Source organism: Seriola lalandi, unplaced genomic scaffold (assembly GCF_002814215.2).
Source record: "Seriola lalandi dorsalis isolate HSWRI2012SDOR001 ecotype SW California unplaced genomic scaffold, Sedor1 jcf7180002054470, whole genome shotgun sequence".
Classification (NCBI taxonomy): Eukaryota; Metazoa; Chordata; class Actinopteri; order Carangiformes; family Carangidae; genus Seriola; species Seriola lalandi.
Genome location: NW_019525023.1, coordinates 1840842 through 1867191, shown reverse-complemented (window position 1 = coordinate 1867191; position 26350 = coordinate 1840842). Strand labels below are relative to the sequence as shown.

General features: G+C 43.3%; 1 protein-coding gene across 2 annotated transcripts in view; it reads left to right on the top strand.

Annotated features, from left to right (window-relative positions):
• mcu (mitochondrial calcium uniporter) overlaps positions 1 to 26350 on the top strand; it is a 55662-nt gene continuing 29312 nt past the window's right edge. The window contains exons 1-2 of one of the 2 annotated variants that reach the window (XM_023411710.2): positions 1 to 162; positions 23576 to 23686. In XM_023411710.2, the coding sequence (XP_023267478.1) occupies positions 46 to 162; positions 23576 to 23686 (228 nt within the window). In that variant the 5' untranslated portion in view covers positions 1 to 45. Of the gene's footprint in view, positions 163 to 23572; positions 23687 to 26350 lie in introns of both variants that reach the window. The other variant, XM_023411709.2, reaches the window with a different exon arrangement.

Genomic DNA, 26350 nt, shown 5'->3' with positions numbered 1-26350 from the left:
GTCCGCCCGCAGCAGTCTCCTTCTCGTCTAGGTTTCACTACAGAGATGGCTGCTAAAGTGTGCAGATCAGTACTCCTGTTGTCCCGGAGCAGCGGAGCGGTGGCCGGCAGCCTCCCCGCACTTGTTGTCTCTTCACAGCGACATCATCAGCACATAAGACCGGTAAGTCCCAGGACGTGTGTAGCGCACAGGCAGAGGTGTAGCACCGGGCAGGCAGGCTGGACCAGGAGGGAAAGCAGTGGCTGGGCTGGCTAAGGAAGTAAAGCTAACTAGCCTCAAGATTTTCCGTTCGCGTCTTTTTCTTGAGATTGCGCTGTACGGAAAGGTGAGGCACGAGATGAGTCATGATGTGTCCCAACCCGGTGTCGTGTGGGTATTTGAATCCACAGTGGGACGTAGAGCTTTGACAGAGGCAATGCAGTTTTTTTTTTTTTTGGGAGCGCTTGCTGAAGCCCATCAACACCCCCCCTGGCGCTGCCCCGCCGCTTACTGTAACCAGCCGTCAGACCGCTCTGCTTCCACATAATGCTTCATATCTCATCATTTCTCCCGCGTCCTTCAACTTTGCAGACATGTTCTTTTTTTTCTCCAGTCACGGTTGTTCTGGTCGCTGTGTGTGTGAATCTGAATGCAAGCCCGTTGAAGGTGTTGGATTTTTCTCTGCAGGAGATGTTGGGGTTGGTTTTGGTGACCGACGGCCGAGGATGGTTGCCTTATTTATCGTGCAGTTGCAGTACGGATGTTTGGTGTGAGCAGGTTTCTGTGGGTTTTTTTTTTTAGGCTGCAGTTTGCCGATCATCTCTCTGCTTCTACATGGTGTGTGTGAACTGCAGCGTGTTGGTGCAGCAGCAGAAACTCAGAATAATGAATGTCTGCACAGAGCTGGTGAGGAACACCACAGTTTTGCTTGTATGAGAGAAAGAGAGAGACGTGCACACACACACACACACACACACACACACACACACACACATAAGTCTTCGCTAAAACATGGAGAGCCCACACTTATGATGTCAGACTCTCCAGCCAGCCTGCTGTTTCTCCCCTCCCTTGCGGGTGTTTCCCCATTCAGCTGGGAGATCCTGGGTTTTCCTGCAAGCCGATTCAGGTCCTTTACACAGACACTGTAGCAGTAGATGTGACCTCACAAAATGCTTATAGTAACACGAAGGTAATTATGTTAACAAAATTGCCAGGATAGTGCACTAGTTGCACATGTTGTTCCTGCCTCTTGTGATCCACTCCCTCAGCTGAAACTCTCAGCCTTTACAGCAGCTGCCCGAGGAGGGAGGTGAAGCACAGGATGGACCTGAATGCGAAAGAATGAGGAAGTCATTGCAGCCCGGGACAGAATGCCCCCCTCTCTGTAGCTAGGAATACTGCTGTGTTATTTTGTGAGTCTTCCTTTGCCACACAGCTCACTCCCTTTTTATGTTTTTCTATTTCTTGCTCTGTATTTGGCTTTTAATCACCTTCCTCTCTTTCTCGTGTTTTTTTTCTTTTCTCACCCTTCCCTTACACAAACACGCGCACACTTGCCACAGGCCTTGTGAAATCAAATGAGGCTCTCCTTCCTGTGAAAACAGACCGGTCTGGGGGTTAAGTAGCTGTCAAAATAGACAAACTTGGTCCAGATCTCCACAACGGCCCCTGGCGCTGTCACCTACTGTGAACTATCTTAATAGAACACGTTTGCCCCTGTGGAGAGGAAGTATTCTCCCCTCTTCTAAAATAAGTGGTCCTATTTAAACCTGAAGATATTTAACATGGTGAGCCATGTCTCGCCAGAGTTACCCCTAATAGGTTTTTCATTTTATTTCTGTCTGCTCAGGTTGTAGTTTTGTTTTCCTGTCATATTGTGTCTTCATCCATCGAAGCGTTGCCGCCGCAGCTCTTAAATCGGGCCTGTCACTGTGTGACAGCCAAGCCTCTGTACTCAGTTATGAGTCCTTCGCTGCAGTGTGGGAACTCTGTGTTTCTAGACTTGTGTCTATAAAGCTGCAGTGGGACACGTGCTAATGAGTTGCCATTAAGCATGTAGTGTCTGTTGGCGGGACATGTTGCTCCAAAAACACTGCTAAAGCCCAATTTGAAGCAGTGAGCAGATCGACTGCTGCTTCTATGACATGCAGTCATGATAGGTCAACTCCCCAGGGATGCAAAGCAGACTGTGGGCTCCAGAGGCTCACATTTAACCTGCGCTGGATTACTATTGAGTCAGCTGTCATATAAAACGCTGCTGTCATGAAATTTGGCAGAAGAGTTGAGTCATTGCAAATGAACAATTGTTGTATAAGGGTTATAACTTACGAGTTGAAGTGTCATTTTCAATAGTATGTGTAAATGTCAATATATCCCGACGCTGCGTCCAAAAAATGGAGAACGTTGGAGTAAAGAGATCAAATCATGCTCTCTTTGGTTATTAATTTCCGTTTAAGCCGACACGCTATTAAAGCTGAGCAGTTAGTGGCTGTAGTCTTTGGGGGCAGGGGGTCAAAGCCCACTCCTGGCTTTTAATCCAATCAGTGTAGGAGTAAACTAATTTATCCCTGCTGCCTTCACAAGCTCTCTGCTGAAGTTATCCGGATTAGTGTGATAAGAGAGTGACTGTCAGCTAGTGGCTGTTGTGTTCTGAAGGTGATAAGACAATTGAATGATTGATAAACCTGTCCACACAGGCAGTTTCATTAATGTAGTCCTGCCATTTATGGGCAATCTGGTTTTCTGACTCCATTTATAATCTCACATTTACATGTATGACCGAGAGGGGAAACGGGTGTATTGTATGGAGGACGAAACGTTTTGACATGCAATGATGAATGTCTTATATTAGCGGCAGTGTAGGTGAATTAATGATTTCTTTCTTCAATTTGGAGTCTGATGATTGACAGGTGCGTGGCCCTCCCCTGTGTGGAAAATAATTAATGGCATTCAATGCTGAAGCCAGATTGACTGTTTATGACATTAGAGGTTTATGATGATGACCTGCATGTCTCTCCTCAGATGTTATCATATGGTGTCCACTTCTGGACCATTGGTCAGTGCAACTGTACTGCTCCATCTTTTCAGTGATAATGGATTACTATCTGCACACAGACGCAATTTTAATGGGCATGAAGTACAATCTAGAGGGTTTTCTTTAGTGGGTGAGAAAATTGATTTGAGTTCTCCTGCAGGGTTTCACACACTCTTGCTAGGCTATATGAGGCGAAGTGCTGTGATACAGTTTCAGTCAGTCATAGGTAAAGTTACAAAAAAGATTGATTTGTTGACTGGATATTCCATTCAGTCCATATATCATGCCATGTTCCCAATACTGCTCCTTGTATGCTGAAACACTTTCCACATTAGCATACCAGTATCAGCTGGTTTGTGTGCGGTCGAAGTAGACCTGACTAACTATATGAATAAACTGTAGTAAAAGACACATAGAATGAATACAGTGAGGTCTATGTCAAGCCATATGAACAAGGAAAAACTCCAAAAGAAAAATTCAAACAACTTAGGGAGGGATCACTCAAAAGAGGAACCACACTCTCAGCGATGGGATTTATCAATTTGGCAGCATGACAAAATCAGATCAGCAGTATGATATATATAATATATAGATTACTGCCACTAAAAGGTTGAATGAAACATTACTAATTTGCTGTCCATCATTGTACCTGTCTATCATCATGTACCTCAGCTTTGGGTCGGACTGATATCTACAACCGAGAAGTTCAGTCCACTACAGACTGCCCGCTTCCTCACTTTTTGAATTAGTTTCAGATAGCGGGCTGCAGAGCACTGGACGGAAAGCAGAGGAGAAATGGCTAATCTTGCATTGCCAGGCAGACATGTTAGTCTATTCTGCTTGAGTGGCAGCATGCCTATCTTAGTTAGACCAATGTCTAGATACAAAATGACTACATTTTCCGTTCTATAGGACCTCAGTAGTTCTGTAAAATCTCGAATTTGTCCCAAACTGTGACCCCTGTGTGTTTTGTGTTGTTTGTATTGGAATTGGTTCCCCAGAACTGAGGCCTTGTTGCTATTGTGTTGTTAGTAAAGCAGAGTGTCTCTTTTAGTACTGCTGTTTGCTCTCATTAGTTTGTGTGTGAGCAGGGGAACAGTGTGAAAGGTGGACTTACAGTAAACACACAGCAGTTCATCATTTGAGCATCAAAATGAGTCACAAAAGAAATTAAGAGATAAAGAGACCTACCGCAATGGATTATACCACAGCAGTTTCAAGTTATGTAATCCACCATTCCTCAGATTCCTAACTTAAAAAAAACCAGGTGAGAAGGAGTATTGCAAACATATGCAGCAGTCACAGAGAAAGCAAGGTCAACACCCTCCCCTTTCAAATTCACTTCACATACACATCATGGGCATCATAAAAGTAGATATTATGGCACAGCAGTCATATTGGATTGAATTAGATTGTACAGACACCATGCTCAGTGTCTTTATCAAAGCAAAGTTATACAGTTTAATGCGTTCTTTAGAAACCTAGTTGAAGTTTGGCCAAGCGCCCACTTCAGCGTTTCATTTTGTTAGAGGACATCTAACATTTGTCATCTTGACATCAAAGTACTGCGCTTACTCAAGGGTAGGGCTGGGCAATTAACCGAAAAGGTATCATAACAGACATTTAGAACCTTTCGCCAACTTAATCTTGCTCATGTCGGTTAATTCGGTTAATCCTTTCCCCAGCGTGTGTGTGTGTGTGTGTGTGTGTGTGTGTGTGTTCATGAACTGTCCCCTTGAAAAAAATACTCCCTAGTGTTCAGTCACATGCCTCCGCCCCGTCCAACAAAGTCTGTCAAAGCGAAGTTCTCCTGCATTCATTCAAAGCAAAGCTGGCGATATGGATGACACGAGCGCAAAAACACTGAGCCTCAATCTGAGCAGCATATACCTTAAAAAAAGAACGCCATGTCCACATTTTGGCTTCAGTGGAGACGACACCGAACAAAAAGAAGTCAAATGCTAACATTGCAGAAAAACAATTTAGGCGACCAAATGTAGCGCCACCAATTTATTTAATCACTTGGAACACAATCGCATTGCAGAATTTGTATGCATGTATTGCATGTGATATCGGCCTGCCTTACTCAAGAGTGAGGTAATAATGAAGTTTATTAACGGATGATCATCCTCACTAAAAACATAAAGAAACTAGATCCCACATGTGTATCCAGTACCTTCATGACCTTCACTGCTGATGTCATGGATTGTCTCACCATCAAAGCAAGACTGTGTTGTCATCTTAGTGCAGTGACGAAATGCTGATGGCCTCAGCGGCTGTGTTTCTGACAGAGCTCCTGTCAGCTCCGGTGGCGATCACCTTGGCGAGCAGTAGTCAGACTAATTTCCAAGGTCTGCTGCGGTTCAGGAGTTGTATGGCTGACCTGGCGGGCGCTCTACACTGGAACTCTGAGTGGTGCATTTGTTTCTTTTTTTTCTTTTTGACACTTTTCTAGTGAGTTTCTGTCATCCTTCTCACTGCTTCCATTACAATTAGGCTGACAGGTCTGTGAAATGTTTGAGAAGAGTTCAGTGGTAGCGTAGTTATCTATGAAATAAGCACTAGAAGAGATAATATTCCTACAGCGCTTAGAGATCCCATTGACTAAAGTAGGTCATTATGCTGCAATTGTTGGATATTGTATTGTGATAATCTCGTTACAACATCTCATGGCTCTCCTTGATGTTTTTTTAACATTCTGGTTAATTGCCTCAAGCATTGCTACAAATGAAGGTAGTCCAGTTGAACCACATACAAAAGCAGCTTCTACTGCAGGTATTTTGACACATTCCCCCTGAACAGATGTGAATTTCGCAGTTATATGATTGCACACTTTTTCTAAACAAGGTCCTTTCACCCAATCCATTGGCTTAGAGAGGAAATACTCCTTTCTCCTCTCCCTCCTGGGCTGTCCTATATCTCCCAACATATACCGGTGCGTGTCCCGTTTCCCCTGCGCTCTTCTTTTCTAATTTCCCTGAGCTCTCTGAGTCAGCACCTGCTCAGCATGGTAACCTTTCTCACTCTCACCAGCTGATTGCCCTCTGGTCAAAAGAACTGTCCTGGAAGGTGAAAAGGTTTAGTATTAGACACTTTACTTAAGCTAGTGCTCTGTATTTGGCAAGCGTGGTTGCTGCTGCTGCAATATCCCTCCATCTGTCTCCCTGTTTGAATACACAGTTATTATTTTAATGCTTTGAGTCGACTCCTTCCTAGACTGAGGGGCCACATGCTTCTGTAATCAGCTGTTCATTATGGAGATGCTGCAGCGTTGTAATGGATGAGACTATTGTGATGGACAAAGTCCTCATTAATACTCTGGAAGGGATTTCACCCTTGAAGTGCTAAATGACTGGTGAACCTCTGCTGTTGGCATCGACTAATTAGCTGCTTCCCATGTTTCTGTGTGGCCCAGTGTGTCTCCAGTCAAGTCTGAAAAAGGACATTAAACTAGGCCAATGTGTGTAATGTGATGATGGATGGCAGCAACGCTTGGTTACCCCCTCTCGTCTATGGGACGTCAGGGCTGGTGGCGTCCTCTGCCAGGAGGGCAGGTGAGGCTGCTGCGAGAACCTGAAGGTCATCAGGAGCCCAGCCTTTCATGCCATTAGCCATGGGATCGGGCTCATTATTGTGACAGCAAAACAAATCTGTGGCAATGCTCGGTCCAAATGAGAGCTGTAAATTAGACTCGGCAGGTTGAGCTTGTACGAAGGTCGGCTGTGTCCAAATCGGTGAAAGAATAATGTGTGACAGTGTGTGAGAGCATTTCTAGATCGAGGTGCTCTGCTGTCATCATGTTAACATGTACTTCAGTTTCACTGCAGTTGTAAAAGCAAACATTTCATATATTTCATCCTCTGAGTAACTCTGCATAACTCTGCATAACATTGTTGTTGGGAATTATATGCAACTTGTATTGTTGTGGGCTTCTGTGAACTTGGCAAGTTAGAAATTACACAGGGTAAACAACAGTACAATGGAGGAATGGGGGGGGGGGGCTCAGTTGTATCTGCGGGCCAGAGGACTTTAAAAATAGGGCAGCCTAAATTGCAAATAGTCATGAATATGCTAATGTGTTACCTGAGTCTGCTCATGTGTGGTTGTCCACCTCTCTTTTGTTGGAGCTGTCCACCTACTGGCTGCTCTCAACGTGCCATAAAACACAAAATTCACTCCACGGAAATGGGACAAGATACATTTGCTTCCTGTCGCACATCGATCCCGTCTTGTTTGCTTTTCAGTTTCAGTTAAATTTGATAGAACTTTGCCCCGCAACATATCAAGACTCTCCGCTATGCAGCTAATTAGTGTGAGGGCGGGGTGGGGTTGACCTCTCCTCCAGGAAGTATTGATTGATTGTTTGTTGTTCATAGAAGTTCACGGTGAATTAATACAAGCAGCAGAGGATAGGACAGTCGCTGGCTGGAGTGCGGGGACATTGACAGTGGGTAGTGACACTTACGCTTTTGATAAATAGGTGTATAACTTTCAACTTGCCTACTGCTTTTGCCCATTTTTTCCTCCATTTTCCTAATCTCACCATGCCAGTTCAGGTGTGTCCTCACCTTTTCTCCCTCTCGGAGGTAACACCGTCTTATTTGGATGTAACCTTCCTATTTTAAATGCCTCTGAGCTGCAGATATACATACCTGAGGAAAGCAGACACGCTAGAGTTTGTTTCCAAATGAAAGTAAAAACCATTATCAGATTATTGTGCGTAGAGCTTCTTGTATGCCCCATGACAGAGCTGCAGCTACTGAACACAAACTGCCCAGTGTTTCTGCCGAGATCCACTTATCTACATTGCTTTTTTTTTATCAAATTTAAAACAATACAGCATATTGAATCTGACGGATCCGTGAATCACAATTGTGCAGTGGAAAGCAGAAAACAATCATATCAGGGCAGGGCAGCAAGAGGAGAGTCGTCAGCGTAAAACGGGCAGCAGGAGAGAAGAAACTGGCTTAGCTGTCAGGAGTGAGGCAGCTCTTAATTGGAATTGCTGCCTCCTATGTATGAATGAGCCCTGTCTTACTTATTACTGGAGTAATGGCTGGGAAGATGTTCAGGGGAATGTTGGGATTCTGTGATGTGAGGTTTCCTCCGGCCTCAGGCTCACCTCTTTTTATTGAAGAGAAACTGGGTGAGCAAAGCTGCCTCTCATTACAGCGTTCCCATGTCAGTGCCAGCAGAACTGAAAGGATTATTGCAAATGTCTAACCACAAGACACAGTTTGGCTCGAAACTGGAGTTTTATTCAGAAGAACCATCACCCCTGTTTCTGACAAAATTAGTAGAAATACTAGTATATATATATGTGTGTGTGTGTGTAAAAACGCTCAGTCAAGTGTTAAATTAACTTTTTTTTTTGCTTGATATCACTGCTGCTGCCAACTTCAGATAGCTGTGAATATCCTCCACAATATAATGAATGATCTAAATGAGATCATGTATGTTGGTGAAGCAGGAAAATTTAGCTGATTCGAGTATTACTACCCTGTAAATTATTTATGCATGCATACAAGTCACTTAGAAACTCTGTCGGAGGGATAAGTAATACATTACTGGGTATTCAAGGACAAAATTGTGCTCCATTTGGTTATAATTTAACCAAAACAGATATATAACAGTTAGGCAGATGTCAGAGAGAAACGTTGAAAGGTGAATAAAGCCTCAAATTACAGATCAGTTTCAAAAGGGGTACCCCTGCAAACTTAAACTTGGATGATAGCGCTTTAATGTGTGTGGATGCCCCCCCCCCACCTCTGCACCCCATTCCCCCAACACACACACACACACACACACACACACACACACACAAACTCATAAGTAGTCCTTTTGTTCCTGCTGGATCGATGTACTGGGTTAATGGCAAGAGAGCTTGACATTTTCAAGTTTGTTACACCTTTTTCGTCCCGGTGATTTGAGAGAATCGGCCGGCGTCTCCTCTGATAAAGCCAGTTGATCTCTGAGGTGTGCGGAGGGCAGAGGAGGCCGCTCTGCTGGACGGAAATCTGCATGCACACTAGAGTTTATCTGTATGGTGAAACGTAGTGGTGTTGAGTTACTAGGGAAAGGAGGGCCCTGCAGGCCATGGTTAAACAGGATGTATAGAGAGCTGTGACATCATACTCGTGTTGAGGTCATTGTGGCTAGTGGGAGTGTGTGTTGACTTGAGAAGAATTATCTCTCCATGGTGGCTTAGGGAGGCGTGGTGCCAGGCAGACTGCCGTTTGTTGTTTTCTTTTTAGCATCGGCTCATATTGCTCCTTTTACCCTCAGTGGTTGGCACGCATTAGTTACAGCCATCACAATAGAGCTTGTTTAAAGTTGCATACATATAATACCACTCCACGGTCTGTGCCAAGAGAGAATTAAAGAAGTGTGCACATTTGACATCCTTTACAGGGTATTAAAGCAGAAATTCAACTTGTCATCACATATTCTCATGATCAAAATGCTAAAAAGTAGATTTATGATATGCAGAAATATACAGTATTTGCTGATACAGATACATTTGCATAATTATTATTTTCTACACAAATGCAATTTGCCAGTACTTTGTGGAATTTCTGACATGACAGCCATTTAGGCCGTGGTTTCATGCTGTTTCACAGTTCAACAAACAAAGTAAAAAGAAAAAAAAAAAAAAAAAAAAAAAAATATATATATATATATATATATATAAAAAAACAGTTGCTCTTTGATGATGCCACGGGTTAGCAAACCCTTCATCATCTTGGCGAGGTTGCGGAAGCTGTCTAGTTGAAAGGTGAAGGGGTCCTTTAAACATAAAGAAGAAGGCACACAGATACAAGTGTGTGCCTTGTTCATGACAGTTAACAGGATGTCTGCCACCCATAAACAACACTGTACATTAGGGTCGTTCTTATCCAGAAGCTTCAAGGCCCATTTTTGCTGACTCACAAAACTTTGTTATTTCTGTTTTGTTCCTCTTTGCTTTCCCAACATCAGCCTGCTCTCTGCCTGAAATGAGCTGTCTGTATTTTCTGAATGATGCTTGTGGCAAGCTCATTACACAACCAGAAGTCAAGAACTGAGCCTTAACTGAGATTGATCACACTCTGAGCACATCCAGGGAGTCAATGAGCCCCAGAAAGCAAGACTCTGTTCGGCCTAGCGCCCAGTTTGTTTGCACTGTAATTACCCTGATTGTAGCAGTGCCATGCTAGATGCAAGCATACACAGGGGATTCACCATGGCTAGAACAAACAAAAATGCACACCTTTGTCCAACAATGGACTCTAAGCCCTCAGGTCGCAGTTTCTTTAGTGTGTTTTTGCTTTATAGTATTTTTTATCATAGTATCCGCTCTCCAAGGTCTAATGGTTTTCCTGTTTATTGGAAGCCTCTCATCTGACTGCTTAACTGCTAGTTTTAAATGAATCAGGAGTCTGAGCTTTGAGTCTCGCTTCTTTTAATTAACTCCTATCTCAGCACAAGTGGATCAATGGCTAGAGACACACGTGGAATAAGCATGCCTATTTTCTGGGAGCTGAGCTGAGGTCGTACAGGAGCGAGAAGTGGTGGGGAGGGGTCAGATGTGTGGTATTGCAGTGGTGGTGGTTATGGCTTTTCTTTTGCTGCCTCAGCACTTTGGAGCCTCATTCAAACCGACCAGTCATTTTCAATCGTATTCTATATTTCTTTGTGGACTGAAGGTTTTGACCAGATAATCCTATTAAGAGGGGTATTGTGCAAATGTTGCTCAGCCTGGGAAATATTGCATAATTATCATATCACAGTTTTGACTATATAGGAAGCAGGAATGTATTAATGCAGTATTACTGTTGACTGACTGCACTGCAGTGTATTTGATTTAGCTCTTCCATTCACATGCATTGTTTGAATCAATCTTTTTGTCACAAAACAGTGATACATCATGAGAACAAAATGATCTGTAGAGTCATCTATTTTCTATTTCTACTATAATTGTTGTGATATGACTTAAAAGTTTAGTGCATATACAATTTACTCACTGCAGGTTCAAATGAAACTATCTACTAGACTGTTGCTGAACTGAAAACTGATGAATGACTTCATTTGCAAAATGTCTTGATCTCTACAATAGGAGTGACACTGGGCGATGCGGATAAAATCTTACATGGTCTGGGTCATTTGGGATACATACTGTAAAATGTGATTTAATGTACATTTACTCTAAATTTCCTGTTGAGCCAATTGAAAAAACTTACTTGAAAAATCAAGATACTTTTCTCTGCTGCAAAAAAAGCCTGTAAATCTAATATTTGCAATTCTGCCCATTGTTTTTTTTTTTTTTATCATTGACTACAATGACCTAACACAATCAGACTGAATTAAAGAAGTTGCTGCCTCGTTATAAACTGTACCGAAAAATCTCTTACACTTGACCAATTAATGTTGTCTCACAAATATATATACATAGACCCAACTTTACAACAGGCCAATTTATCATGGACTACTGTAAAACAGTGTTCCTTATAAAGTGGTGTTCTTTCTTGTTGTATATGAAAGTCAGTAAGGACTTAGAAGGGACAACGTGTGAGAGATACAATCTCGTCTCTACTCAAAGGCACCTCCGGGAAGCGGGGCAGTAAGTAAATTGCTTATGTAAATAGCTCCGCTGCTATAATCCATTGTTGATTAGGTCTCTGACGTGACAGTGCGACGCAAAAGATTTTGAAATTCTTTTGTTCTTGGGATTAAAAGACCACTTAACTCTTGACTCGCAGCAGTGTCATCAGGTCATCAATCTAAGAAAGGATATTCAGGAAGAACAGCAGCAGCTCTAGGAGATACGGCGGTGTTTGAATAAAAATGATGGCGACTCATGGTCTCATTAGCGGTCATTGAGACTGAGTGTGTTTGCTAACCAAAGCTGACAGCCATAATTGTTGTTCTCGGTCATCGAGTTAACGCCATGTTGTTTGTCGGGGCTCGTCTTTATGTTGCAACTGCAGCATGATATCATTAATTCATGTAGGCTAATGCTAATTAGCATTACCAGTGTGACTGGGGAGGACTTTTCCCTTCACTTCTGACAGCGTGTTCAGACTGTTACTGTTACTTTAAAGGCGCTGAGCTGGAGGTCTGTTTTGTTGCTCACTTAAGAAGGCTGGGGCTTTGCTGCAGGTGTGCTGTGTGTCCAGCTCTTTGTTCTATGACAGACCTCTGAGGGAAATGAGAAATACCTCTCACTATTCCTTTTTGTGCATGTGCTTGCTTCACATCCTTTCCTTGCTTTACGTTGGGGAAGAAGCTGCTGACCTCAGACATGCCTTTTTTTTTTCCTCATCCTCATTCCACACATGAAGGTCAAAAAGCAACGAACTGCAGAGTCCCACAACCTTCTGGCAGAGGTGGTTAGCGGTGACCCTGCTGCCTGCTGTCTTCACTCTGATGTCTGGCATGTGTGTATGCGCATACCCCGAAGGCTTGCATCAGCTTGAAACACACGCACGCACACAAGCTTCTCACAGCTTCACACACATAAAACCTGCTTTCCCCTCCTGAGACCGGGGATAGTTAGTCAGCTGTTTGTGTGAAAGCTTGTTCAGAGCCTTTGATTTGAAATGAAGCTGTGAGCAAAAAGAAAAAGCAACATGGAGAGGTTGAGATACTAGACATTTCCATTCTCACTGTACTGTTACTCATCCTTTGCCAGTTAGCTAGCACTCCACCATTCTATAAATAGGATGGAGGAGATGGTGGAGAGGAGACCTTGTTGGAGAATGCATTTCCATGGAGACGGTCTTCGTTGGGCTTTGGTTTAGTGAGCAAAGAGTCATTGTGCAGGACACGATTCTGGACTAGTTTAGCTAAAGGTTTTACATTTTATATCCAGTTGTCATGACAGTGTTTCCATAGCAGTCTGGGAAAGCTCTCTGGTGGTTGCAGCAGCATCTACATTTTGCTTGGGAAGTAACATGTAACAGGCTCCTGCAAATCACTCTGGATGTAAAGTTTACCCAGCGTTGCTTCATACCACACACATGCACAGACTGTATGCAAAGCAAATACAGCACTGCTCCTTCCCCTCTGCATGCAAAATATCCTGTGAAGCCAGGCAAAGAAATGCAGATTAAAATCTTATTTTCATAGGTCAGTCTCTGAGAGAGAGAGAGAGAGAGAGAGAGAGAGAGGGAGAGAGAGAGAGAGGAACATCTCAGGCTTTTGCAGTGCAGTGGAATCTCATGACCCACTGGCATTTGAATGTGTCTTCCTCAGTACAATTGAGCTCCATTATGTTGCTCTTAAGGTATTTAAAAGTGGCCACATGTTGAGCATGTGGCAGCCATATTAAATTATTTGAATGTTTCACTTCAGCTGTTTCCTTGCTCTGCTAGAACAGAACTGTTGTCTGCGGGGTATTGATCTAAGAGTGGGCGTGGCTGTTTGCTGTTCCTTTGGCACTTGAGTGAAAATATGGTTTCCATGGTGCATATGGAAAAACCCTGCTGATATACATCTCTGACCCTGTTATTTGTGTATCTCCTGTGGTCTTTTACCTGCTGTGTAGGCCAGCCGCAACTGAGCCCCATAACTTCTCCCTTATTATGCAGGGAGTAAATGATCCGCTCCTCAGAAAAAGATTACTGATTTATTCCTCCATACAGCTGCAGCATGGAGATCAAATGCTTGTCATCTAGGCAAACCGTTACTAGGTATTCAGCCTGGCTGTTGTTTTCCCAGGGAAGAAAAAAAAGTTAAGCAGTGAGGATGCAGAAGAGCTGAGCTTTGCATCAGAGCGGATCAGTGATGTACCACCAGCTGAGCTTTCAACTCGCACCGCCAGAGCCTTTACCGACCTGGGTCCTGAGGGGAGCCCTGGGGAAATCCCAACCCGGGCATGAACTGCATGGGAAAGCAGAGGGGATGCAGGGGGGTTGGGGTGAGAAGAAGGGGAATTTAGGAATATTTCCATTTTGAAGCGTGTATAGCAACACAGTTGCAGTGTTTTCTTATTTGTTACCAGCCTTTTTAAAGTTACAATGAACTGAATTGTCTTGTAAATCCAGGTATTTTACACTGATGTTAGGGGTATGTGAGTAATTCTACTCGCCACAAACCAAGGCCACAAAGTGCATGTGCATGTGACTAACAGAGGCAGGTTTTTGAGGCGAGAAGAGAAGTAAATATACAGGTTCCTGGAGCTGCTGTTGCCTGGGTAACACTTTGCACACCGAAAATGTTTTTCCAGTAGAGAGTCAGGTTATCCATTACATTATCACCTTTTCTCTGCTTCTTATGCAAAAATGACTTCTCCATTCTTGGTATCATCTCATCTAGCCAACAAGTCCTCCAACTTCAATGACCGCACAGGATGTTTGTCCCTGCCCTCTGATATGAGCGTCTCCTATGAAACAGTGCACCTTCATGGCACAAAAAATACTTTGTTTGATTTAGGAAAAAATTTTATACTACCGACTTCCTCCTTTCCTCTCGCCATAATTACTATGGCCCCAGAGGTCACCTAATAATAAAATGTAAGAATGAGTCACAATAAGCTGCTTGCACAGATGACCTATGCTCATTTTTTACAAGATGTCAGTTTCTATCTAGCAGGATACCCATTTCTCTGCACTGACATGTACTTAGTAAAAAGCCTTCTTCACAACTTGGCCACCGGGCCAATGCTCTGCCCTGCACTCTACACTGCTTTCCATTCAGCCGGCTGTTTGGAATAAATGTAACGCTACGATGCACAGGCAGCGGCAGGCGGTTTTCATTCTAGTCTTGAATTATTGATTTGCCTATGAGGCTTTCCCTTCAAATTTATACCTACTTTGATGCAAAATTAAATATAAGTTATTATTTTGTCAAATATAATCTGAAGAGAGTTGCTACTGCTTAAATTTTATCTTTTCTATTGCTTATTTTTGCATTTGTCACAAAAACCCACAGGGAAAATGCATAAAGTGTAATTTCTGTAGTCTGTCTCTTTATTGCCATTTTAGTTCACAACTCTGTTTTAATCCTGTGCTTATCTGACATCTTCCTACACACCAAAAATACATTTTGTGCGTCTACAGCGGGAGCAGGTTCCTTCACATATCGAAAGAGACAGCAAAAGCCACAAGGCTACTGCTGTAATAAGAAACAGAACTAGATGGGGTGGAGGCGTGTTGAAATGCTGTCTGCGATACCTGTACTGGCACCTGAGATCAGGACTAGAGGCGTGAGCGTGGCAGTGGTTGTTAGGCGTACGACAGGACACATTGAGCTTTTAGGTTCAACCAAATTACACTAAGCACCTGTTGCCTACATCTCTTACATCTCTTCATCTCTTTACCTCCATCACAGTTATCTGTCCGTTTTTACCATTTCCCTCTTGCTGCGTTTAAAACTCAACACCATTTGTGACTAAAACACGACTTCCAGTAGCTGCTTTGCAGTTGTTTGCTTATGGAAGTCTTTTGATGTAAAGGAGCAGCACAAAGCGTTGAGTTTGCATTTACAGTGTCTTGAATACAGTAGCTCTTAAGCTGGGCCATAATACTGTGGGTCAGCGAAGTTACTTCCTGAAGTTTGGGTGCAGTGGAAATTATATACAAGCTCACATCATAACGCCTAAAGTGTGTTATAACGATCCAGTTAAAGAGGGATACACTGTAGGTGAGATGACAAGCCCTTTGTTCAAGTGGCGTGGGTGGGAGTGGCGGGTAATGCTGTCGCCCTTTATCCTACAAAATCAGTCAACGTGAATCTTTAAAATGTAAATGATCCGCTCAATCAGCCTATAAATACTCTAATACCTGATTTTGAAGGGTTGACGAATTGGGAAAACAGTTTAACATATGGTGTCAGCAGTCAGAACATTACTAGGGATGTCGCTCACACGGCCTTCACACTATATTTTTGATACTGCGTTTTGAATTTCACAGCCTGTATAGCATGGAGTAGAGCCACTTTAATGTATTTCACAGAAGATAGGCAGTGCTACTAAAATGTATTTGAATTTGACTGATTATTATGTGTTTGATGACGTGTTGCTATTAATAAAAAGGCTGAGAAGCATGGGGTGGGGGCCCAGCCTCCTTTCATACTACTGACTATCCCATGTTCTGGAAATATGGCAATATCTTGCACATAGAAACGTGTCGTTGGGGGAACCAGTTTCAGCAGGGACAAATGACAGGCCCATAAAACTTTGATTGATGTGGTTGGATAGAGTTACAGCACAGGCTCAAACTGGAGTCAAATCCGAGCTGCACTGCTGTGATGACAAGTCTCCGGACTTGTGGGGTAACTCGAAAAGCAATCTGGATACACGGTTGTTTTGCCTGTGTGAGACTCGACCTGCAGAGACACAGTGTGCAGACACCCATTGTTCTATGTTGCTCACGCAGCTGCAGGCTGTTGTAAGCAGCTACTTTAGAGACCCTCACATGCAACTGCTGGCTTTGTACAATAACGTTTGGAAACACTACAACAGTATAAGCCATATTTCACTCAATATATACAACATAAAAACAGTGTAAACATTTTAAAGATTGAAAATGTGCCCTTTTCTGTTCCACTATTGCAACTGAACAACAGCTATTCATATAGCTTTGCGCCAGTAGGTGGTACTTGCTATTTGTGGATTTCACTGATGCAAAGAATAAGCGCTTTGTAATGATTACACACACACACACACACACACACACAGACACACACACACACACACACACACACACACACACACACACACGCAGAGGCCAACAGACATGCAGAGACACAAACTCGGACGGAATTTTCTCCCGCTCAGTCCTTCCTTTCCTTTCTGATGCTCATTCACTCCATCTCTCTCTCTCTGTCTCTCTCTCTCCCTCATGTGCCTGTGTTTCCTCCCCCTCACGCCCACGCTTCTACTCCCTGTACCACCGATCATTAGCTGTATCTCCACGGCTTGGAGGATGTCTGTGTGTCTTTTGGATGACGGAAAGCAAACGGCACATTCTGTAGAACAATGCAGGTTTCCCCTCCGTCCGTTGGATCTTCCATTGTAACTGCAGCCTGTTTCAAAATCCGATTCGTCCTTCTTTACTTCTTCACATTCAAGTCATTCTTGTTTACAGGACCTTAACACCTCCCTTTTAAAGATAGATGGAACAGTGAGTGTGATAAACTCAGCAGTGTTTGTTCTGACATTTCCAGGCTATTCCAGCTCTCCGACAATACCAGCAATGTTATGGTGTTGCTCTCTCTGCCCTTTTAAGCTTTATTTGGGTAACACCTGGGGCAGTAAATCAGAACGATATTTTTATGCTAGATGTAAGACTTTTTTTCTAGGATTGTTCTGCCATTGTTCTGCCCACACAGGCCGCCCATCCTGTTCTATCGTCTCCACCTGCTTTCCTTTTTTTTTTCTTCCATTGTCCGGCTCTTCCAGTCCTCGAGACACCTGGGGATGAAGCTGCTTTGTTGCCGTATTCCATTATGAATGAAGGCAGTTTTCAGCCCGCCCATTCATCTCTGGCGGCGCTGCGCTGTCAACCTCACTCTCTGCACTCCCCGCCCTCATGACCCTGTTTGTGTATATATGAGTGCATCCCCCCATAAACAGAGAATAAATGGCAGTAGGGGTAGTGAGTGTTTGCAGCACGTGCGTGCGTGCGCGCGCAGGTGAGCGTCCACATTTCTCAGGTGATAAATGGTAAAGGCACACACTGACCGTGCAGCCCCTCCGTCTGGTTTATATTGGTTTTATCGGAAACTCGCGGCCTGGCTCTGGTAATTCCTCTGTTCAGCCCCGCAGCAAATCTCCCGCATCCTAATACTTGTACACACACACACACACACACACACATGCACTCACAATGTGTACACGTCCCTGAGAGAAGAGGCTGACAGTTGGGTTCGCTGGGAATGTGACCGTCCTCTCGGCTTACCTGGACAGGTTATTTTCTGTCTGTCCTTGAGCTCCTGTCTTTATGTGTCTGTCTACCATATGGGAACGTCCGGGGAACCCCTGCAACTGGATCAATTCTCCTTAGCCATAAAGACAATCATTTGCCAGAGGCCTCTCAACAGCCCGCTCTATACCTCGCATGTGCAGTCAGTTGGTACCAGGGTGTGCTTAATGTGTTGGAAATTTCATTTAACTCTCCTCTTCCCCTCTCGTATCTCGCTCTCTTCATCCCTCCTCTTGGTGACCAGTGATTGCCTGCAGCCTCCCCACTTTCTCTTCCTCTTATACCCTTCCTTCTCACTCTACCCTATCTCCCTGGGGCTGACTGCCTTTCTCGTACGAGGAAGATGCAGAGCGGGTGAATGAGCAAGGCAGGAAGAAGAACTGAGTGGAAGATAAGGGGATGGGGAGAGATGGCCAGATCAGTCTGCGAATCACTTCAATTTCATAATATATGTCGGTCACTTTGGTGCAGAGTCTCTGAAAGGTTGCAGCTTGGCGGTGCCTGCAGACAACGACAGAGCAAACATAAACCATATAGACAACAGACCTTAAATATCGTCCTCTGCTTGTACTCAGCATGCAATATTCAGTAGCTGTGCATATGGTTGAACATAAGTGAGGACAACAGGATGTGACATAGGTAAAATATGGCGGACACCTCTCTCTGTGGGATGCCTTCCATTTACCATCTTGTGGAGTGGTTAACTCACTTTACCTGGGAACAGACAGCATTCCCATTAATTAGTCTGCAGTTATCTCTCAGGAGCTTCCTCATCTACTGGGATGATGATATAATCTGCTGCGTGAAAACACACACACACACACACACACACCTGTCATGTTCTGACACCTGTCAAACCCCTCTGACGTGCCATTCCTGTGACTAAGCAGCTCTTTAAAGCCACGCTGAGGAAATAGTGTTTGTTGTTTACCCCTTAAAAACTACATTTCGTTTCTTGGCTTTTACACAGTTTCCCATTGGACTTTACTTAGCTACTGCTTAGGTAGGTATTATTTTTAGACGTTTGGATCATTTAATCATGTATCTAGTAGGTTATGAAGTGCTTTATATTCCCACTCTCTTGCTCTATCATATGCTATGACTTGAGTTTGTGCTTTTACTTGTTGGACTTTCATCCCGCTAGTATGCAAGTATATACAAGACGCTACCATCTCTTTCCACGATGGGAATTATTTTCTGAAATTAAATTGTTGAGGCCAATTGGGTCCTGGGTAGATGGTGCTGAAAGATGCCGTCTCCGCAGAGCACACCCACAGGCCCATTCGATCGCTCAATCTTACACGGAGGCCCACTTAACTTAGCATCTGTGACATCTACGATTAACCATTAGCCAATCTGAGCTGGAGATATCTTGCATAAGGAGACATCTGAGTCCACTGGCTGCTTGCCGATGAGTCATTTCCAGTAATTAAAGATGCTGAGGATCATGTCAGTTCAGGCATGGGAAATGTGCAGAGGTGACAAAATGCTGGAGTCTGGCCCCGGCTCTGGGTTCACGTACACATTCCCGGTATGTGCTGCGGATCAGGCGGCACTCAGGTGTCAAATAAGGCAGACTGACGACATGTGAAGCATGACAGATGAAGCGATGGTGCGATTGGAGTTACCTGAGAACAGTGCGAGCCGCTTACCAGGTAGAGTCTGGGGTTTGATGCGTCTGTGATCGGTGGAGATTGGTCCCACTGCAGCGGCAAGCTCATAACACACCGTGCCATAAGTCAATTAGTAAATCAATACGTGACAGCTGGAAGTCGCTTGTTTTCTCGCTTTGAGGAGTATGAAGCACTTTTGTGTCTGAGTCCTGAATGTGTCACACATTATGGGGCTGAACTTTTGCCATATCAACTAAGTTGAAGTATGTGCCACTCCTGTGTCTTTTTTTGCTGAACACATACATGTCTTTGTACGACTGGCGCGTCCCCAAAGTCCTAGCAGTGTCTTCAGCATCCTCTTCTGCAGAGCCAGTGCTGGGCTAGAGTGTCATCCCAATAATAACAAACTACGCACAAATTGTCATATCATATGAGAGCAGAGTGATACCTTCAGTTTAACCATCACTGTGAGCAGGTTGCCTCTGTTTTTTTTTGGAGTAACTTTACTTACAAATGTTTTAAATGCAAGTGGATCTCCTGGTTTTTGTATCGCACAGTAACAATATTTAAAATAAATTCTTATTCTCATTTTTCCAAGTCTATGAACCTGTGCCTTCATCTCAGATTATTTCATTGACTCACTCACTCACTATACAATAAAATCAACAGGTGACGATTGCAGCTCAATGTGATTATCTGGCTGAATCGACCTTCATTGTGTATCTATTAAATATATAAAAGTATACAATATAGCTGTCTGCTTCGCGAAAATGTATCAAGCCGATCACATTTTGTAATTGAGAAAAAAATATAGTGCTAATTATTGTCACCACTTTATTCCTCAGCTCTGCTTTGAGCTCTTCAGGACTACATGTATCTCAGTGAGAGTTCGAAGATGTGCTTTTCTGCAGGCTGCGTAATGATATGGGATGTTTTCCTTTTTGTTGCACTTAAGTCGCTGGTTTGTATAAAGCGGAAAATAAATCTGTCTCCTCCCTGGTTTGTTTAATCCAAAATAAAAAAAAGTACTGTGGGAGGGGAATTAACCGACTGGGGCCTTTTTTGTTATCAGGAGAATAAAGTGGTGTGTTGTGAGTGTGTATACATTCTGTATGATCCTGCTCCGTTTGTTGAAGTTGGTATCTAGAGAGAGCAGCTGTTGTCTAATCAACAGAAATAGATGGGGCCTCCCCTCAGTGGGCCGCAGACCTACTGGTGCAAAGAGGTCACAGACATTCACTGATCGTGCACATGGTTGTGTGTATTTACAGCATTTAGTCACACTTTAAATCACACTGATGCCTGTTGGAAGTAATCATTTCCATGTAGAGCAACATTTTCAACTTTTCAGCATTGAATCTTTGCTGTGTTTTGTAACTCTTTATGGCAGCATATTTTCCAGTGCTGTTGCACAATAAGGTGGTTTCATGTGTGTCAGCAGCATTGGCAGGGTAATGAGAGCACAACCTGGGCTCACCTGTCTACATTCATGCAGAGGGGACCTCATTGTTCGGAACAGTGTCTTTGCCATAGTCTACTGGCGGCCTCGTTGTTTGGGTTAGTGGTGTCATGTTAAGCCTTATTAGTAGACATCATTATGTGGTTTCTTAATTAATGTTGTGATGTTTATTTTGTGCTCACATTTATTTCAAAATAAGTTACGCATAGTAGTCTTTTTCTTTTTCTTTTTTTTTGTTTTGTTGTTGAACGGGAGCTCATTGACCCACACAGGCATATTATCCTGCTGCAGCTTGAATTCACTGCCAGAATGGAAAATGAGTCAGTGTGGTTGCTTGGCAGAGACCAAACTTCAGTAAATATCCCACATCACGTCAACAATTTGACAAATGCAGTTCCTCCTCCACAGCAACAAACAAGAGGACGGACTTTCTCTTTGGCATGTTCACAGACACTTTATGGTCGTTGGAGCCTTGAACGCATACCCCTCCTATGAGCTGATGCCTGACTTGTCATGGATAAGGAAAAAGGAGTAATACTGTTGAAACATGCTATCTGAGTACCAAGGTCCATCACCTATCTTAATGTTGAGGACACCGTGTTTTAAAAGTCTTACCGCGATTACACTTTGTTCATTCCTTCGTAGGACTGTGAGTGTGGTCAGCTCTTTAGGGGGGCTAATCGTCTGCTCCTGTTTGTGCTGAAAAGACTATGTCTAACATAATTATGAACAATGGAAAGTCTGCTTCACTAACTGTCCTCAATAGTCCCTTTCTGCTTGTTTGCTGTTTGCAGTTTGTAGAAGCTAAGCAGCTGGAGGAGGGGGGAAAAAATGTCATCAGCGCTGGTTATCACAGCACCTCTGCAGCGTAGCTCATTTTTGAGCTCGACTGGTCCTGAACCTATGCAGGTCTGCATGCTGAGAAGAAAAGATTTTCCACCCATTAAAATCACATATCATTCCGTGAATATATTTATCTGAGAAAAAACTATGGACCCAATTTACCAAAGTGTTCCTTGTGTGAAGATATATTCATACCCACTGGCAAAAACTCAAATGGGCATAATCCAAGCCATACCCTTGCTTGTCAAATGTAATTTACCAAGGCTGAAAGTCGTTAAAGGAAAGGTAATTGTGTGTGTAATAACATGTAGAGGGAGAAGGTATTAAGCACACAACCATAGATTGGAGCTCTGATAGCAGAAAGGACACAGCAGATAACCCAGAATTACTGCTGTACCAAGGCTTCTCGTGCCATCCTTCTCATTATAGGCTGTTTCACTGATTACTATTGATTAATTAACCTAAAGCGCACATCTACCGGCAGCACGGTGGCTTAGTGGTTATCTCTGTCAGGTCACAGCTGGAGTCCAACCAGCCACATGGAGCCTCTCTCTGTGTGGAGTTTGCATGTTCACCTCATGTCTGTGTGGATTTTTCCTTTTGCAGCTATAAATGTGATTTTTAGCTCGAAACTCGGCGCTTCTTGCTAAAATGTTCTTTAATGCAGCTGCTAAAAATGTTTGCATGTTTTATTGTATAAACCATTTTTCAGCATCGCCTCTTAAATCTACTGGTGAAGGAGGATGGTTTTGAAAACATTAACTTCACGCCTGACCTTTGTGCTTGTAATTGCTTACCGTAGGAGGCAGACAGCAGGTTTGCAGAGTGTTAAAGCATCAAGCAGCTTGTATTGTTAAAGTGTCTGTGATCAGACCCCTCCCGAGAGGCTGAACATCCAAATACCTTCGTCTAATAGGAGTTTACAGGGTGCACTGGTTGTTGTTCGGTGTGTACAGTCAAGGTGCTCTCAGTACTTATAATGGAAGAGTGTCCCACTTTATCTCCATCTAATCTTCCCTCAGCGCTGGGAGGCAGGGAACATCTGAGTGCATACACTAACTTTGAAGGTGAAAGTGTTTGAGTCATTCCAGTCTACCGTGACCCTGTGCCATACACCTGCCTACACGCACACAAACAGAGCTGGAAACCTCTCTCTCTCTCTCTCCGTCCAAACAAGCACACTATCGCTCGCATCCACACACATCAAAGTGACCGTATTTTTCACCTTTTCTCACCCATGATAACAGTAAGTTTGTAAAGCAACCTAATTTGTAGATAGCGGAAAAAGAGTCCGCTAATCCTGGTTTAGGTGTGGAGCAGCTGCAGGCTGGTCATCTCTTTCATCTGTGATTGACAGCCGCAGCAGCAGAGGCGGCCTCACACACTTTTCCCCAGTGCCCACAGGAAGTTTCACGTGATACTCCTACTGTCTTACACCCACAGCTTCGACTACATGGTGTGTTAGATTTGCTGCACAAAGGACAGTGGCCTATGATGGGAATAGAAAAAAAAAAACAAAATACACAACTACTACTTTCACGCCTCATTATTTAAAGCCTCTTTTTGGCTCATAGTAATGCACTTAAGGTCCTGATGATGGCTGTTTTGAAAATAGCGTGAGGTTTTGAATTTTCCATTTTGTACTGTGATTATCCCAAACACACTGTTTCCACTTTGAGCTAATGATGATGCTCCCCTTGACATTTGTGTCTGTTTGTGTTTTGTGTCTTCTCTCCAGCAGGATGTACTGTCTGCTCCTTTCACCCGTCAGACTGTCAGGAGAGCACATGGGCTACGGTCAGCGGCCCACTCCACACTCTTCACCCAGCCTCCCAGTGCCCTGTCTCCACAGGTCAGTGTGTCCGCGTGCATGCATATGTGTATCTGAAAGGGATTGAAAATAATAGATTGTCTCATTTTGTACATTATTGATTCCCGTGCCAAACCAAATCCATATTTATGAGGCCTGTTGTGCGTTATATGTCTGGCTCGATGGTGTGGACAGCGCACGACTCCAGAGCTTCTTTTATATATTGATAGAAGCGAGCATCGGCATCGTCAGCGCTTTGTCACGCCTTCATTGACCAGCGCAGTTTTTAAAGTCATTTGGAAAAGTCTACCAGGAAAATTGTTGTGTCATTATAAAGCCAAGATTTCAGGTTGTTTTAGATATCAGATCGATATCGGCCAATGGGATATTGGCAGCCACTGGAACCTGCGTCATTCCACCTTAAGAAGCTGCCAGCTACCCTAAGAATTTCAGTTTTAGTTTATTCCCTTGTGATCTTTTGAATGCTGAAAGAATAAAACTGTTAAAGCCCACATTCAATGCAAAATGTTCTCTGTTGGCAGCCTCACTTTAGATTTATTTATCTAATAAACTCCTGTCATCCAAATCCCAATGATCCCTCGCCACTTGTTCCTGTTTGGATCAGGGGTAACCTGTTGTCGTTTCTATTATTTTCAGTTCAGCAGTGATTAACATGCAAGGCCTATTTAGCAGGGAGTACTTTGAAGGTTGATGAGGTCACCGGACAGCAGGCCTTTGATAAAGCCATTAAGTGGGAGAAATCTATTCAAATGTATTCAAAAAGCCCTCTGTTCAAAGGCAGACTCTCTGTGTGTAGTCGCCTTGATTCACTGTTGTGTACATGAAGCAGTGTGTGTTGCCATACGAAGCCAGATCCCTGTTGAACCTTAATACAGCCTGCAAATCAACACTTTTGACACTTTTATGTATTTGGAATCTAAATAATGCAATGTGCCATGTAACCATGGAGATAAAGCGTTGACAGTGACGTGTTGCTGTGATGTGAAGTTAAACTTATCAAAAGCATTTCCCCCACGACGCTTCTGTGCGTGTGAAACAGAAACTTAGTAGCTAAATGAGGATGTAACAAACTGTTGCAAATTATTCTTAATGCCACACGGGGAGAGTTTATATCAGCACAGTGGAGTTAGAATAACCATATCATGATATACTTAATTGACTTGCAGATGTTTGATGCACTTGCCAAACTGCCTGTTCCTCGTGGGGCTTTCAGACTGAAATTTGTCATCTGACAAAATAATGGATGACTGCGTGTTATTATGTACGTGTCTGTTGCCTGTTGCCAGTAGCGTGACATTAATGCCGTATTAATTTCTTCCTCAGTTATCAATTTGATTGACTGTTGCCATCTGTTTGTGGAGCAATCCGGCAAGAGTTTGATTGTCTTTCTCTGCAGAGTTGTGTTTCATTAACAGAGATGCAACAAATTCTTGAAAGTCATGTCTGTTGTTTTCCACATAGCTAGTATAGTACTTGTAAAGTGACATATTTATTATGCCTCCGTGCCAGCCACAGCCACAGCCAGATATATTGTTTTCGGGTTGTCCGTCCATCCGTCTGTATGCATTTTGGTGGTCAAAGGTCAAGGGCATGGTGACCTCTCAAAACACGGTATTGGTCTTGTGAATGTGATATCTCCTAGTAACACCCTTACGGAACTACTTCAAATTTGGCACAAACATTCACTAGGACTCAAGGATAAACTGATTAGATTTTGGTGGCTAAGGTAAAAAGGTCAAGTTAGTGGTGACCTCACAAAACATGACTTTGGCCTTGTGAATGCAATATCTCAAACTCCTCAAGGGACTCCCTACACATTTGGCACAAATGTCCACTGGGACTCAAAAATGATTAGATGTAAAATTAGATGTTGGTGATCAAAGGTCAAGGTCAGTGTATGACCTCACAAAACGTTTAAGACTTCAGACAGCAATTATGCCAAAGTTTCACATTAATGGTTGATATTTTATATGACTCTAAATAAACAGGGATGTAATCTGAAACCCTTCTGAGTGGCGGAGGCATACAACCGTGAGGCGGTAATTCTAGTCCTGAAAAATAAAATGTATTTGACTAACAGATTGAGTTTCATAGCTTGGCCTTAGAAGCAGAAGTTGACATGGTCCATTTAGTACATATCATAGCTGTTCAGGTGCTTTTGATCAAACAGCATGATCTTCATCAGCAGATGTTGAAGTTTTCTCTTCCGAGCTCTTTATAGACTTGCTGGCTCTAGGTTGAGTTTTCACCACCTACAGTCTGCTGAAGATGATCCTGTGATATGATTGAGTGTCTTAGAACAGCTACTAAAAGAACCTGGAGGTGAGATCGTTTAGTCAGATGATGTTGCACGCATTTAGATTATAATTACAGTCGGTATGCACATGTACACATGGATGTCAGAGTCCATGTCTTTGCACGTATGTGTGAATTTAGTCTGCTTCCACATGATAGCTCTTGAGGATTAGTACAAGACGGTTGCAATGTTCTCAGCACATGGTGTCGAATCAGTGTCCTTCCAACAGAACATGACAACCAGTCATAAGATCTGACTCCTCACCACAACTCTTTGCACTTGGCATTCCTGTGAGTAAGGTCCAGCTAGAAAACAATAAAGGAGACGCATTATGTTAAAAAGATCAGCTCAAGGTTAAGTGTGTATATTTGTCACCAGGAAATGTGTTT